The sequence below is a fragment of the Megalops cyprinoides genome, chromosome 19, assembly GCF_013368585.1.
Source record: "Megalops cyprinoides isolate fMegCyp1 chromosome 19, fMegCyp1.pri, whole genome shotgun sequence".
In the NCBI taxonomy this organism is placed as follows: Eukaryota; Metazoa; Chordata; class Actinopteri; order Elopiformes; family Megalopidae; genus Megalops; species Megalops cyprinoides.
Window position 1 is genome coordinate 11,539,119 of NC_050601.1, and position 14,821 is coordinate 11,553,939.

Sequence of the window (14,821 nt, forward strand, 5' to 3'; positions counted from 1 at the left end):
AATTCCCAGGGCAGATATTATACGATACACGGTTGAAATTTGAGGAAGACCTAAAACACGAAAACTTCTACAGTTCTGAAAAGAACTTTCAGCGCTTTCTCAGTCGTGCGACAAACATTTTATGTTGCTCTCTGGCGGCAGTTTAGTAGAAAAGCAGTTTTTGTCGTTAACTAGGTTTAATATTATTCTTGGATGTTGTTACAATCGCTATTTTTGTTTTGATTTGGAACACTTTTCGTTAAATCGGTTATGCATTGTAGAATGTACAATAAAACTACTTACAAGGATACACTGACAAAAGTATTTTCAGGCACAAATCTAGTCAAACATGTTGAATGTTCTTCCGTTACAGATTCTTACCCACGTGTATAAAGCAGTGAGCGGCCGGACGCTGTCTAGCTGATCGCTTCGTACTTGTATGCGTGTCAACGTGGCGCTTCAAAACCAATCCGAGTTTGGTTCTTTTCGCTTCTTTGCAACTATTGGTTAACTTCTCTGTTTGGATGTTTTCAATTGGTCGATTATTGAAAATGGTTGCAGCGCCTTCCAGAACTTGTAATTTAAAGAGCCTGCCAGCGTGTATCGAGGAGAAGGAGGGTTTAGTTCTAGAAAAAGACATGGTTGTTATGCGTTTGCGAGAAAATTGGTAAGTTTTTTTGTTTTGTTTTAGCATGGTTTATGCAGTTACGAATTAAACGGAATACGGAATAAATTACTGTGTTTCAATGTATGTTGTAGTTAATGCAAAATCTAACACAAAGTAATGTATATATTATTGAAACATTTCGATACGTTCGATATGAATGAATATAGTATTGTAATGTCAGAATATAAATCACGTTTTATAAATTCTACTTAAAATTGTGTTTATTTTCCTTAAACCAGGAAAGGAGAGATGATGCTGATGCAGTTGTTAGGGGCAATGTCACTTTTTCTGGCATTGACAGTTGCCGTGCCCTCGCAAGAGAAGCGTGTGCATCACCACAGTGACCTGAGTGACCATGTCCACGATGACACCCAAGGTTACCAGTATGACCATGAGGCATTTTTGGGGAAAGAGGAAGCCAAGACCTTCGATCAGCTGACTCCTGAGGAGAGCAAAGAAAGACTGGCGTATGTTAACGCTTTTTTCCTCATTTTACATCATGCAATGAAATTAAAAAAGTGTAAGTTTACACCGTGTATCCTGTATTAATGTACATCTATACTTATTTCTGAATCTCTAAATGCATTTTTTCCCTGTAATTTATAACATTGATTATAGTTCCAGTTTTACTCTATATTTGCTTGGCAGACACCTTTAGTTTCCTCAGTGTCTGGCTCTCCATCAGCTTTAGAGGGCAGTCCCTTCCTTGCCTTCCTTTGTCCTGTACCATAGCGCCCTGTTGTTTTACATTCAGTCTCTGTCCTCCTGTAGGAAAATAGTGGATCGCATTGACACAGATGGTGATAATCACATCAGCCATGAGGAGCTACACCAGTGGATCAAACACAGACACAGGAAATACATCGAGGAGGATGTGGATAAGCAAGTGAAAGAGTATGATCTCAACAAGGATGGAAAGGTCACCTGGGAAGAATACAAAAACAAAACCTATGGCTACTTCCTGGGTGAGAGTGTAGGGGCGGGGGGGGGGGGGGGGGGGGGGTGAGCGAGGGAAGTAAGAGAACAGACAAGATGAGACGGAAACAGGGGTTGTATATGAAAACATAATTTCAGAAAAGTACATAGAGAGGTGGGAAAGGAGAGAAGGTTGGGAGGGAGTGGTCATTACATTACATTACACTACATGCATTTAGCAGACACTCTTATCCAGAGCAACTTCCAGCACAATAGAACATAAATGTATTTATTTACCACAAGTTAACTTGTGCAACCTGACTAGACAAGACAAGGGAAGCCAAGTATACTTACCATACTTATATAATTATAGGCCAATATCTTTTCTGCACCATGGGTTAAAATGTATTGTTATCTTGGTGCAGTGTGCCACTGTGTGACTCTATTACTAACTCTATTACTGACTGTTTTGATCCCACCTGTTTCAGATGAGCAATACCATGATCCTGATGAAAAGTTCAGCTACAAGTCCATGCTGGCCAGGGATGAGAGGAGATTTAAAACTGCCGATGGGAACGGCGATGGGATAGCAACCAAGGAAGAGTTAACTGCTTTTCTGCACCCTGAAGAGTATGACCATATGAAGGACATAGTTGTTACAGTAAGTAAGAGGGTGGGAATTCATATAAAAAAAGGATATTGAATGAAAACAGCTTTCAATAACAGTACATACAAACTTTAAAACTCCTCTTCATTTCTCCCTAGGAAACAATAGAGGACATTGATCAGAATGGGGATGGGCTGATTAACCTGGAGGAGTACATAGGTGAGCCAAGTCACATTCTTCTAGCCTGCAGACATGCAGTGATATGTTTGTGTGTGTGTGTGTGTGTATAAAATAATCTTTTAACCTGATCCTGCCCCCACAGGTGACATGTTTTCTCCTGAGGATGGAGAAAGTGAACCTGAGTGGGTGCAGACTGAGAGAAAACAGTTCTCCGAGTTCAGAGATGCGAATCACGTATGTACTCATTTATGCAGTATTTATTTATTCACTATGTACGTCTGTATAGTACTGGCAAGACAAATGCATCTTGAAAGAACATGCTGGTAGTTTGATTAAAATAGTTTCCACAGTAATGGTATTTGAAAATACTTTTTTTTCATATATAATTGCTATCAAGTTCATGGGATCCCTGTTTCTCTGCTTCATTGTGGATTCATTCAAGGGGTGCCATGCACTGGCTAGGTGGGAGCGTCCTTTTCTTCTTATTTTGGTTAAAGGGTTTGACCTTTTTCCCCTGCCAGGATGGAGCTCTGGATGCCAGTGAGGTGTCCAAGTGGATCCTCCCTGGAGAGATCGACCATGCAGACAATGAAGCTAGACATCTTATTCACGAGACAGACACAGACAAGGTACCTGCACCATTCCTCTCTCGGATGTTGTTTTCTCTTAGTCTCTGAGGTTGAGAATGAACTTTACATGCATACTGTAAAGTATACTACATTGTGACATGAATATGCTATGCAATGCTGAACAGTATTATAGATAACACTCCTACTAACAAATTACAATGAGAACATTGCAGCCTTTTCCATCCATTGCGTATGCATGCCTAATCCATTTTTTAATTTACACATTTACTTTCATGCAGACAAGGTGATCAACATATTACAAGAGGCTTGCTCTTAATTCCTTTTGTTCGGTTAAATATTAATGTAATTTGCCATGTATTTGACCATATAAACCTCCATTACCCTCTTTGTGTGTCCTGAGATGGAAATAATCAATATAGTTTTAATTGCCAGATTCTGTTAATAATTGATTAATTTTTTGGCTGTAATTACCTGTAGTTCTAATTACCTGTAAATCATCTGTCTCCCCTCCCTCTCTCAAATTCTTGATCATTGTCATGATGAATGGTGGTGGGCTGGACTTCACTTCCTTGTTCATCACTATGCTGTGATTGGCCAACCAGGATGGGAAAATTACCAAGGCGGAAATCCTGGCCAATTGGAACATGTTTGTCGGAAGCCGGGCTACCAATTATGGAGAGGACCTCACCAAGGAACACGACGAGCTTTGATATCAACTGCAGAGGGGGGGGGGGGGGCGGTGAAGGGGGGTGATTTAATAACGTAATTTCTGGTTTGGAGGGGTATGGGGAGTGGAGAGGACATACATTCTTGGTGGTCCTAGTGACAGGAGGGCAGTGACAGGAGCACAAAAAGGCAGGGCTTCACTGAGAAATGTACTGTTATGTTATTGGCATTATTGTGATAAACATTAACACTACATCATTTTAAAACACTACAGTAACAAAACATTGTTACAATACTGATTGTTTACTATTACAATCTTCTGGATCCCCAGCCTGACGCCTATTACTTTTCATAACACATAGCGTTAATATTTACCATGTTCATGGTAAATCTTAATATTCTATTTTTGCCTCAAAAGTATATTACTATACTTTATATTGAGCTAAACTTTACCATATGCTATAACAATATAATGCTGTACTGCTGTACTTATAATCAGGGTATCACTTTACTGTGCTACGTTTGAGTACATAAAAATGCACTGAAAACAAGCTGTTTACATGACACAATTACACTTTATGGTAATATAATGATTTACCACAATTTACCAAGAGTCCCTACAGTACTGTTTCAGCCAGGATTAGACAGGGATTTTGGGATGGTATTTATACTGTAAACAAGCACAGTTGTATAAGTGATATTGTACCCTGGGAAAAACTGTTTACAGAATTCAGAGGCTCGTAAATTCCACAAAGTGACAGGAGAATGAAACAGCTCTGAACTATACAGCACATCTGTCCTAACCTCCTAATACACTCCTAATGTCCACAGCACAGGAATAGCAGTGAGTTTTTAAAAGTGACACAGTGGCTAATAGAATATTTTTGTCGTTGAAATCTTAATAAAGCCATGTTTGAATTTTCTTAATATTAGACTCCATTATTCACTGTTCTTTTTTCAGTTTAGCAATTGTGTTGCGGGAACCGTCTGTAGAAATCTGTGAATACCATGTAACTTTTACTGCAGTAAAATACAGACCTAATGTTCAGGCACACCAATTTCTTACACTTATCTTTGAGAATTGTACTAATGTTAAAAATTGTCATCACCAAATGTCACATGATCAAGCCGTAAGACAGCAGGTAGGAATCAATATATTTTAAATCTACCACAAGTGGCAAACACAGCTTTTGAAATCAAAGTTTTGTACCAAAATAATTGCTACTTTACAATGTCTCCACGGTCTTGATCAGATATGGCATCAATCTGCAGTCCTATAAGCCTCCTCTGTCTCTCTCCAACCTTCTTTTCAGGATGGTCGTCTTTCTCTTGCTGAGATTTTGGAGAAAACTGAATTCCTGGTGAGCAGTACCATGACTGACTATGGGCACTTAATGTCAGTGCCCCATGATGAGCTCTGATGCTGTGTCTCTGGCTTCAAAGTTAACTCTACACACAACAGAGGAGCAATCCTCTACAGTTCCAGCAGCACTGAAAATTTTACCCAAATACGGAAAAAACCTGAATTTCTCTCAATAAAGAATAGACGGCTTTACACAAGTTTATTTCTCTATCAGGTACAAAACAATGTACAAACATGTCAACAAGTGGGAATATACCCATTAGGCTACCAGTGTGTTTTGTGTTTGAGACTAGGTCAGTCTGTTTGGATACAGATATACCTGTCTGTCCTTGTGTTTCACTGGGTGTGTTAATATCTGACTGCAACTTTGTGTGTGTGTGTGTGTGTGTGTGTGTGTGTGTGTGTGAAGATGCACATGCATGAGACAAAAACAAATAAGAACAGCGATTCTCACTTCCTCACATTACGAACTCATTTCATTATATAATTCAGGCTTAACTTCCCTCCACATCTGAGCAATACAAAATGGTATTATATACAGATTAACCCTACCCCCCTTCCAGTGATTCGTAATCCTCACTTGTACACTTGTATGTCTCTTTCACACCTGCATTACAGGACGAGCCTCTTTAGCATTCAGATCAATTCCAGAGCCTGCAAAGCCAGTTCCTCCCTGTGGAACAGAGATTGGGGGGGGGGGGGGATGAGAAAGGATCAAGTTGGCATTATGACATCACACACGCGTGCACACACACACAGCACATGGGTGCACTTACCCTCTGCAGTGGTATGATGTCCTTTTCTGTGAGCTTGTCTCCAGTCACAGGGTCAGTCATATCCTTCCGTATCAGTCGCTCCACGCACTCCATTGTTACAACCACCCCACTGCGAAACGGAGAGAATCCTTCACTATGGTGACCAGCATCAGCAGGTAAGCACATCAACACAAGGCAAAGGAAGGAAAGGCAGAAAGGTGTAAAGAATAACTACCCAGAATAAGAACAGTAAACTATTTAGAGACAAACAGAAAATATACTCACGAGGGTCTGAGCACAGCACAGGGTACCGAGTTCCCCAGCGTGTCTTTGGTCACTGCACACACATATCTGTCCTAAAATACACACATTAAATGCCATCTATACATACTGACAACGCACAACACATTATCAAGTTCAAAATGCATTTCTTTACATTTTGTTACTTTGCACAGGCTCTTATCCAGAGTGACATACAACATGTGGGTATATTTATTGTTACATTTCCTTTTTTTGACACAGAGCAGGTGTTCAGAGAGATATAAGTACAAACAAGTTTTAAAACGAGAGGGAGTTTTAAAAAAGTCACTGTATGAAAGTCAGTAACAGGTAACAGGTTTTGTAGCGACCGCCTGACTTAGTGGACACAACAGTGACATTACATTATCATAGCTAAAATATGTCTCTATCTATTTTTCCCCAATACTGACAGCACTTCAGTGTATTTCTTACATTACTATTGTTTCATTTCAGGCATTTGCTTTCTCATCCCATACCAAAATAACACACAGAAGACAGAGAGAGAAACAGGGTGACAGGTAATACTCACTTGCCGTGTGAGCAAGGCCACTCTGTCCAGACTAGGGTCCAAGGGCGTGAACCGCACTGTGATCAGCTCATTGAGCTTCAGAGGTCGGCCTGACATTGGGCACTGTACTGTCTTCACCTGAGAGAGAGGGGCAGAGATAACACGGCATATGTAAACTCTGATGGGGCAAAGGGGGACTCGTTCATAGGACAGTAAACAGACAGATTAAGTGATTGGGTCAAGCTGGTGTGCAGTTCAGCATGAGGATTCAACAGACTGATGACACAGATCACAGAGCCCACACTCACTCAGACACATGAATATGAAACCCCTTTCCTTCAGAGTAAATAATCCTAAGGTCAGCAGGAAGTCCTGTCTGCATATACGCTACTGCAATAAACTCTGAAAACCTTAGCAAAACAACCCCATACATATTGCTACCTGACCTTTTCAATATGAAATATTAACACTTTGTATAATGTTTGATGAGTAGAATATACAAAACTAATGTAGTCAGTCTAAAAATTGTTTTTATTAACTTAAGAGCTCCCTTGTATAATTTTTATTTTTGTTTCATTGGAAGAGTCCCTACATTACATATTATATGTATATATTTTTAAATACATTCAAAAGTGTTTAAAGGCAGCTGTGCATGACAAGATCAGGTAGAAATGGCCAGTTATCAGGAATGTGCCCCTCTGCCTGGGTTTGAAACTTTGAGGCTTTCTGAGCAAAATCATGCAGCCCATTTGAATTTTTTTCCCCACAGAGGGTACTGGTGTAACACAAAGATAACAGAGCAGTTAAACACACAGACAGCAACAAATAAGGACAAGACCCAAAGTCTTACCGGCTTTTTTAATACGGTGGGCTTCGCCTCAGGCGTCAGGCTGGGGATCCAGAAGCTCGGGAGGGTGGAACTAGAACTAGACCCGGCGGAGGAAGAGCCAGCACTGGAGGTGCTTGCTGACCCAGCAGAACCATTCTGACCCTCTGAGTCTCGGGACTGGCCTGGGGGAGAGACAAAGAGGGAGCATGGGGTTAACACAGTCTAAGCTCCAAAATTCTCCTCTGCTGGGCCGAGCAGATGCTGCGATACAGCAGTTTATGTAGTGTTTATGTTCACTAGTAAAGAAAAGCTATGATGTCCAAGTTAAAAAAACAGACAAACAACATTAAGTACAGTAACATTTTGCACAACTCCTCCTCCACTTGGTGGTCTATGAAACCTCTGTACGCACACCTAGTCCAAACCTCTACAACTGTCTCCTCAGCGCACTTTCACCATCCGCTCTCATCCCTCCATACCTGTGGTGAATGGGTTGATGGGCTTGGACACAATGCTGCCCTCACTCTTCTTGAATTTCTCTGCTCTCTCCCTCTCCCCAGAGCGAGACTCCAGTTGACTGTCGCTCTTCTGAGCCTGCTTTTGTTTTTCATAGGCCTAAAAGGGAGGAGACAGGAGCAACTGGAATGAGACACACACTTCCACAACACACCGAGAAACACAGACATAGAAAGCAGCTGGTCGGAGGAAGCAGGAACAGAGGAGGCAGCTAGTGAAGAAGACAAACCTTCATTTTCCTGGCGATCTCCGCTTTTTGGTGAAGGATGTACTCTAGAATGGCCTCTTTTTCATACAAGTAGCCATCTGGTCTGAAAACACAAAACATTTACCCAAACTCAGTGCAGAACACAGAAATAATCAATTTTCTTAACAATAACAGTCCTAAACATAGTTAACATGACTACCCTTAGAAGAGCTTTTTGAGAGCATATTACCAATATATTACCTTGTTCGGGGGGGTATATTGTTGCCCCAGTCATAATTTTCCCCCAGCCAAATGCCTACAGAGAACCACTTCTGTAAAATATTATCCTAGGCTTAAGTGGTGGATTCTTGAAAGCTGGTCTTGGGCTCAATTTGCCACGTGGATTACAAAATGCGTTATGGCTTTGGTCTCATTGAGATGTGCAGCGTTATTCCCACAAATACAAATTGTTGTATCAGTTTCTGTCTTCTAACGGCAATTTAGGAGTGGCGTTGATCATAGTCGTCCGCACTCCATAAAGCTATCCTGCTTCCTTTCCATGCAGATGTGTGTGCGCCTGAATTTTGTGTTCTGGCCTCAGAACAGGGTGACTGACGTTACAACGGGATCTCTGCAGGGCTGAAGAGACAGACAGCAGCAGTCGAAGTCCTTTATAGCGTCCTTCCCCAAACGCACGCTCTGTGTGCCATAGCCAGAGGCCGCTAGAGACAGTGGGAGAGAGAAGTAGCTTCATTACACACTACTTCAAACATAGTAGGAAAAAAAAAAACTTACTGAACAGTTGAAAGCATCGCACGATTTCAGCTGTCGACAACAAAGAGAGCAGTCGGAATGTAGCTGGTGTTTAAATAAGCTTGATAATCAAGAGACGAAAACACTGCCACAGTATTCTCTTAATTTAAAGACGCATAGATGTAGCTAGCTAAACGGCTGTACAGGGAATACACAAACACAAGAGATGAGGTAGCTAGCTAGCTAGCTAATGTGTTCTGAATTCGAAGACACACTCTAACACACTCACCCGTATCCTTCCTTTTCTCATGATAAGTATAAACGGCACCAGCCGTACAGTTTTTCCCATGCCGAGTCATAATTGTCGTCTGTTAAAGAGAGCAAGTCAGTTAGCCCTCTTCAATATAATCACATAATCACAGAAACAGACACCAGGATGGCTAGGCCAGTAAAACGAAGCTAGCCAGCTGCTTTACGCATTATAAAATTGTTCTAAATAAATTAATGCACATTCACCAGATAATCTAAAATATGCAAACATTTTAAACAACAACTTTAAGGATCGATAGTCGTTTAATTTTTACCTGATTGGATTCTTTCTTTACTTAGGAAAAGCTGGACTTCCGTGTGTGTGTGAATCTGTATCCGGGTCAGGGGCTGCAGACAGAGATGATGCGTACATATATCTTGCTTATGCCGGTGGGTGTCACCCCCGCCGAGGTGAGCGCAGCGCTGTGCGGAGAGAAGCACGGCGGCGCCAGGAGTACATACGACTCCAGGCCTCTATTTCGCACAGCGAGAGGTAGCGCCAGCGAAGTGTCTGGCTCTCAGAGTCTCTGTGCTCCAATTAAAATGACCAAATGGATCGTAGCAATGCCACAGTTTCGCACTGTTGTTTGCGGTGTTTTTATATTTGTGTATTTATCCATGTTAATGTACGGCTTTTCATAGTACAAAATAAACATTATAACAAAGATATTTAAAGGGCTGTGTATACATGGGAATATAGACTAGGAAAATAAAAATGACACTCGGGTAGTAAGTGTGTTGAGGGTGAATATCTCCCTTGTGTTTTTGAGGCCAACTGCATTTCTCAATTGTGTTTTTCTAGTATCTAGCCCTTGAATCTGGGCCTTCCGTCTTAATTAGACTTCGTTAATTTTACTTAAATTGAATAATAATGTAATGTTATAGGGAAAATGAACAAAGGCAAGCTGAAGAAATACCTTTATTTGTATTTGTACACACCCTGAACAACGACTTTGAGCAGGTAACTGTGAAAGAGATGTGAAGTCCAGACCACTACTCAATAACATTTTAAACTCAGTTATCCCAGGACCAAGACTGGGAACCAGTACCCTGATTGACTTAAGGGCTTCTTGCATCAATCGCATGAGTAAGATCTCTACATTATGGGATCACTTGGGTTTGAAAAATGATACATGTAGGAACAGTTTTTATCTAATATAATCTTTATCATTGAAATACAAACATTTAGGTAAACATTTCAGATTCCTTAATGTTTCCTTTGTGAGGCAAAGGTTTTGTTTAAACCTTCAGGTATGCCCTGGGGTGAAGTGTTTTAACTTCAAGGCAATGTCACTTATGAAGAACGTGTCCTGATGAACCTCAAAGTCTTTGCTTATTTAATGGATTAAGGCACAATCCTTCACATAGACTTGTTTTTGTTTGATACAGGTCTTGTGTCTGTTTGCTGAGTGATTCAGCTGATGCTGAGGAAACAGGACAAGGGGCTCTTTTTTGAAAAGGTGGATCTATCCTCTAATATCACAAGCTGAAAGGTGTTAGATCACTTTTATCTTCCATGTCATCGCCTTTTATAGTGACAAGAGCGACGAGAGTGAATACCTCCATCCTTCAGAGATGCCCTGTTTTGTGCCAGCTGAAATTGACTGCTAGCAATGTGGTAGAGACAGGTTATGTCTGCTTCATGATTTTAGAGAAAAATCTTGACTTCATTTTTCTTTGACATCACAAAAACTAAGTACAGAACATAAAACAATGAATGACTTTCTGATTATATATATTTGCATAAATGGCCGTATGTCGCAAATTACATGCTATTGATTTTACCATTTCAGGCAAATAGTGTTGTACTGTAATGATGAAAAAGTGCAAGAAGGAGTTTTATTTTACGAGGCAATTTGAAACAGAAATAGATTCCATCTAAATTTCCACCCATTCCAAATATGATATATTTAAATAACTTGGACTTGCTTCTAGTATAAGTGTAAGGGAGGATTTGGAAAGCACTAAAACATAAGATCAATTGGATCCTAGGGACCAAGGCCAAATGATAACCTCCATCCCCGGCCTTACACAGCCAAGCTTTCCTGTGGCTGTGAGACCAGAGAGCTGCCTGCCACTGAGAGTGACTATGCATCCCTTCAGAATGGCGTTTATTTATTAGAGGACATCCCATCTCTCTGCGGTGCCAACCCTGGCACCGAGGGACAGGATTACATCTCCTCCCTGATGAGAGTGCCAGCATCGGTTCTGCTCTTGAAGACCATGCTTCGATGTCTTATAGAGAGGAGGTCACCCCAGGCTGTCACTGTCACGGCCACCACCCCAGGGTCATCGACAGGGTGCTGGCAGGGTTCAGCACCACCTCCAGCCTCTCCCATAAGTCAGTTCCACTCCCTGGGAGTCCAGGTAACACAATCCTAAGGAAGTATCTGCTGGAGTCTGGCCATAAATAAACACATCAGCTTGCTGACACTAGCCACTATAGCAGGCTCTGTATGAGAGGGTTACCTCATCAGGGACCTGCTCCACCAGGTGAAGAGCCACCCATCAACCACCATGGTCTGAGCAGCTAAGGCCAATAGGGGGCAATAATGGGCATTCTTTTGTGTAGACAATGAAGATACCAGTTCCCTGGCACACTGATGAGAACACTGTCCTGTAAATGAGGGGTAATTTTTTTTAATCTATTTTGAGATCCCTTAAAAACATGATAGACTGCTTTACCAACTATTTCCATGCCTAGACCATATCACTTCTAATTCACTGTGCACTACGAATTTCAATAATAAATAAAACATATGCTAATATACTTATATTTTATGTAAAAAGGTACATTATAGATTAATAATGTTTTAATATGATGCTAGTTATGTAGTGGTTTGAATGTTTTGACAATGTTTATTCCTTTAAATAAGCAATCTTCTGTATTCCCCTTTGTTGTGGATTTTGAATTTATTTATTGATCAGATCCAACACAACTTCCAAAAAGAGCTGAAAACTTGAAAATGAAGTCATTCTTAAATTGTAATTCCTCTTAAATGTGTTTATTGGTGTGCAGTTGTGTGATGTTTTCAGATCTAAAAAGCAACAGAAAAATAACATTGATAATCAAAATAATAAAGTATTAATAAAACCCCATTGATTGCAGTTTCTTCCTCAGCCACATGGTGGCGACAGGGGCTTAGTGTCCACCCCCAAAGACATTAGCTATTGTCCTGCAAAGGAAAATATAGGAGAGAATGATTAATGTTGGGACGTGAAAATGGCAAAACACCACAATGTTTTTATAGTAGTAGTATAATCAGGAAACTTTTGAATTAAAATTAGGTATGTAAAGAAAATGTTTTGTGTAATAGCATTGTATCTTACTTGTAGATTGTTCCAGACACTTCATCGACATAGCCACCTGAAATAAATACATTTTTTCATTTCAATTGTTGCAACTGACAACAAAGTAACAATGTCTTATAGTTGTATCACATTTTTATACTATTGTATAATCATAAAACATTGCTTTTCTTATGAAATCATTTATAATCATCTGAAATCATCTAATACACATTTAAATAATTGCACATACATGTAGTGTGCAATATTTTCCAAGAATACTAAAAGTATTTATCCTGCTATTCAGTTATCTTACCTGGTTTGCATACGGTCTCACATACTACTGGACAGACGTAGCAGAAATTACACATCTAGGAAGGAAGACCAAAGCAAAGTAAATACAAAGATACAGCAGCTTGAGAGTCAATCAAATATTACTGGATATTCAGACCAGGATCATAATCAATATATTGGAGTCTTCTATCCCAGTTGTCCCAAACAGGTGGAGTTATACGGTATATAGTACATTAAAAACAGCCAGTGAAATTTTGATTAGTCTCTCTGTCTGACATCTACACACTGAAAATAATCAATCTGCAGAGGCTATCATGCCCATTCATGTTGCTTTTACTCTCTCTGATAGAAGGGAATGCAGGTTATTTAAAGTTCTATGCAAATAATAATTTCAGGTCACAGGGGAGGGATTATTGGCACTTAGCACTTCATTTACAGTATGAAATTCAACCCTGCACTTCCTTAGCTGAGAATAGTAAGACTTGAAATAACATTTACTAAAATTCACATTTAAGTAAAAACACAGCAAAACAGAGCCTTAGTTCAGGCCAAGTTAAAATCTCGATTGTCATTTGCTAACAACTGCTAACTGCAGCTGTTCCTTTGGCAATAACTGATTTGTTTGAGCTTGGCTATACAGTCCTTGTCCCTGAGAGAAAGGGAAGAGGCTCACCTGACAGTGCTCGCAGTGTTCTGACTTGTCTCCCTCTTTACAGGGGCACTTGTCACAGCTATCACAGTGCTGGAGAAGAAAGAGAGAGAGGGTCAATGCCTTACATGAAGCCTGGTCGACATTGGCAGTTTTTCTTTTAAGATTATTGCTGATTTTTACCTCACAGAATTCACAATATCCACACAGAGATCCTTTCTGATAGGTGTCATCGTCGTCATCATCATCATCGTCGTCATCTTCGTCGTCGTCGTCGTCATCGTCGTCATCATCATCGTCGTCATCATCGTCGTCGTCTGTAAAAAATGTTAATCTTTTCTGTCTGTGTAAACTACATCTGATCATGTCAGGTTAATTGGTCAATTGATATAGATCTAAATAGAAGTATATGGCCTGTAACACTTGAAATGTGGTTTGGAAGGTTCTTTTCTGTAGCAGAGGTTGGTTCCTATTTGAAATAAGATATAAAACAATACTATTTGACTGTGCAACATACTCACACAAGTATAGTTTTCTCACTATATTGCATATACTTGCATATTGTACACATATATTCATGCTATTTCTTTATCCACACCTTACACACAACCACACGCACACGCACACACAGACACACACACACACACGCATATACACACATGCACACACACATACATACATATAACTATGCATGTTTGCATCCACATACAGGCACACATACACACACAAACACACATGCATACATCCATATACAGACACACACACATACACACTTGCACAAATAAACATGCTTGCATCTACATACACACACACACACGCACACACATACAGGGATCCAAGGACACATGGAAGAGCCCTCTACTCTAACTCTGACAAAATGTCTCTTGCATCATAGTCAAGAAGGCTGTCTAACTTTGACATTTTAGTTGTCCTTTTGGACTTCAAGTGTGACACAGTGCCTTTGGTGTGACACAGTATCCTTCCCTGTTTAATGACACCATGCAAAGACAGGACCTCAAACACAAGCAAAATGAAATACTTCCATGCGCAGTGACTTGTGATCATTTCATTTATTCCATTGTTGAAAGTAGGGTTCAATTATATCAATAATTAGTTATATTTAAATAATAGGGTTGACAGAAAAACATACATCACATCACCCCAGCCACCACAGAAACATAGTGGGTTTCGTACCAATGTTCACATCACTGCATGAAATGCTAGGTCTAACATCCATGTCTTAGCATTGTAATTTAACCATTAAGACATGTGCATCTCTTGAAATGTGTATATACATCATTCTGTATCTTTTTCTACCTCTCTGCCCTGTATAAAGAGAGCTCTAAGTGTTATTTTCAAAGCTCTCTGTCTTAGCAAGAGACATAACCCTGTTAAAGTTATATATGGAAAAAAAAAATAACTTACAGACAGCTCAGTGAAAGAAATTACAGATGGATAAACTGGAA

The 14,821-nt window shown here is 40.1% G+C and overlaps 3 protein-coding genes across 4 annotated transcripts in view; 1 reads left to right on the forward strand and 2 right to left on the reverse strand.

The window, feature by feature from the left end:
- The first annotated feature begins 580 nt into the window (after positions 1 to 580).
- rcn3 (reticulocalbin 3, EF-hand calcium binding domain) lies at positions 581 to 5,147 on the forward strand. 2 transcript variants are annotated; one of them, XM_036552630.1, is made up of 8 exons: positions 581 to 646; positions 886 to 1,113; positions 1,418 to 1,611; positions 2,050 to 2,222; positions 2,327 to 2,387; positions 2,491 to 2,582; positions 2,870 to 2,977; positions 4,918 to 5,147. In XM_036552630.1, exons 1-8 carry the CDS (start codon positions 618 to 620, stop codon positions 5,023 to 5,025), a joined length of 993 nt encoding a protein of 330 aa, XP_036408523.1. In that variant the 5' UTR covers positions 581 to 617; the 3' UTR covers positions 5,026 to 5,147. The 2 variants fall into 2 exon arrangements, with proteins under 2 accessions (XP_036408523.1, XP_036408522.1); XM_036552629.1 differs by lacking the exon at positions 4,918 to 5,147 and adding an exon at positions 3,541 to 3,648.
- On the reverse strand, positions 5,142 to 9,464 carry LOC118794387 (nitric oxide synthase interacting protein). Its single transcript, XM_036552634.1, has 10 exons — positions 9,400 to 9,464; positions 9,105 to 9,183; positions 8,679 to 8,784; positions 8,105 to 8,186; positions 7,839 to 7,974; positions 7,381 to 7,541; positions 6,552 to 6,668; positions 6,008 to 6,078; positions 5,744 to 5,852; positions 5,142 to 5,640 (listed from the first exon to the last, which is right to left on the reverse strand). Exons 2-10 carry the CDS (start codon positions 9,172 to 9,174, stop codon positions 5,569 to 5,571), a joined length of 924 nt encoding a protein of 307 aa, XP_036408527.1. The 5' UTR covers positions 9,175 to 9,183; positions 9,400 to 9,464; the 3' UTR covers positions 5,142 to 5,568.
- Positions 9,465 to 12,113: 2,649 nt separating this feature from the next.
- Positions 12,114 to 14,821, reverse strand: part of LOC118794380 (serine-aspartate repeat-containing protein F) — a 5,069-nt gene continuing 2,361 nt past the window's right edge. The window contains exons 3-7 of the mRNA XM_036552627.1: positions 13,539 to 13,672; positions 13,380 to 13,448; positions 12,729 to 12,783; positions 12,455 to 12,491; positions 12,114 to 12,300 (exon numbers count right to left, since the gene is read on the reverse strand). Of these exons, the coding sequence (XP_036408520.1) occupies positions 12,267 to 12,300; positions 12,455 to 12,491; positions 12,729 to 12,783; positions 13,380 to 13,448; positions 13,539 to 13,672 (329 nt within the window). The 3' untranslated portion in view covers positions 12,114 to 12,266. The remainder of the gene's footprint in view (positions 12,301 to 12,454; positions 12,492 to 12,728; positions 12,784 to 13,379; positions 13,449 to 13,538; positions 13,673 to 14,821) is intronic.

Bases quoted from the DNA above. Each gene is read 5' to 3' on its own strand.
- rcn3 (XM_036552630.1), top strand. From the start codon at position 618: ATGGTTGTTATGCGTTTGCGAGAAAATTG. The intron at 647-885 runs GTAAGTTTTTTT...TCCTTAAACCAG, and splicing joins ATGCGTTTGCGAGAAAATTG to GAAAGGAGAGATGATGCTGA. The intron at 2,583-2,869 runs GTATGTACTCAT...TTCCCCTGCCAG, and splicing joins AGTTCAGAGATGCGAATCAC to GATGGAGCTCTGGATGCCAG.
- LOC118794387 (XM_036552634.1), bottom strand. From the start codon at position 9,174: ATGACTCGGCATGGGAAAAACTGTACGGCTGGTGCCGTTTATACTTAT. The intron at 6,669-7,380 runs GTAAGACTTTGG...CCTCTCTCTCAG, and splicing joins CCACCGTATTAAAAAAGCCG to GTGAAGACAGTACAGTGCCC. The intron at 5,853-6,007 runs GTGAGTATATTT...TCCGTTTCGCAG, and splicing joins TGTGCTGTGCTCAGACCCTC to TGGGGTGGTTGTAACAATGG.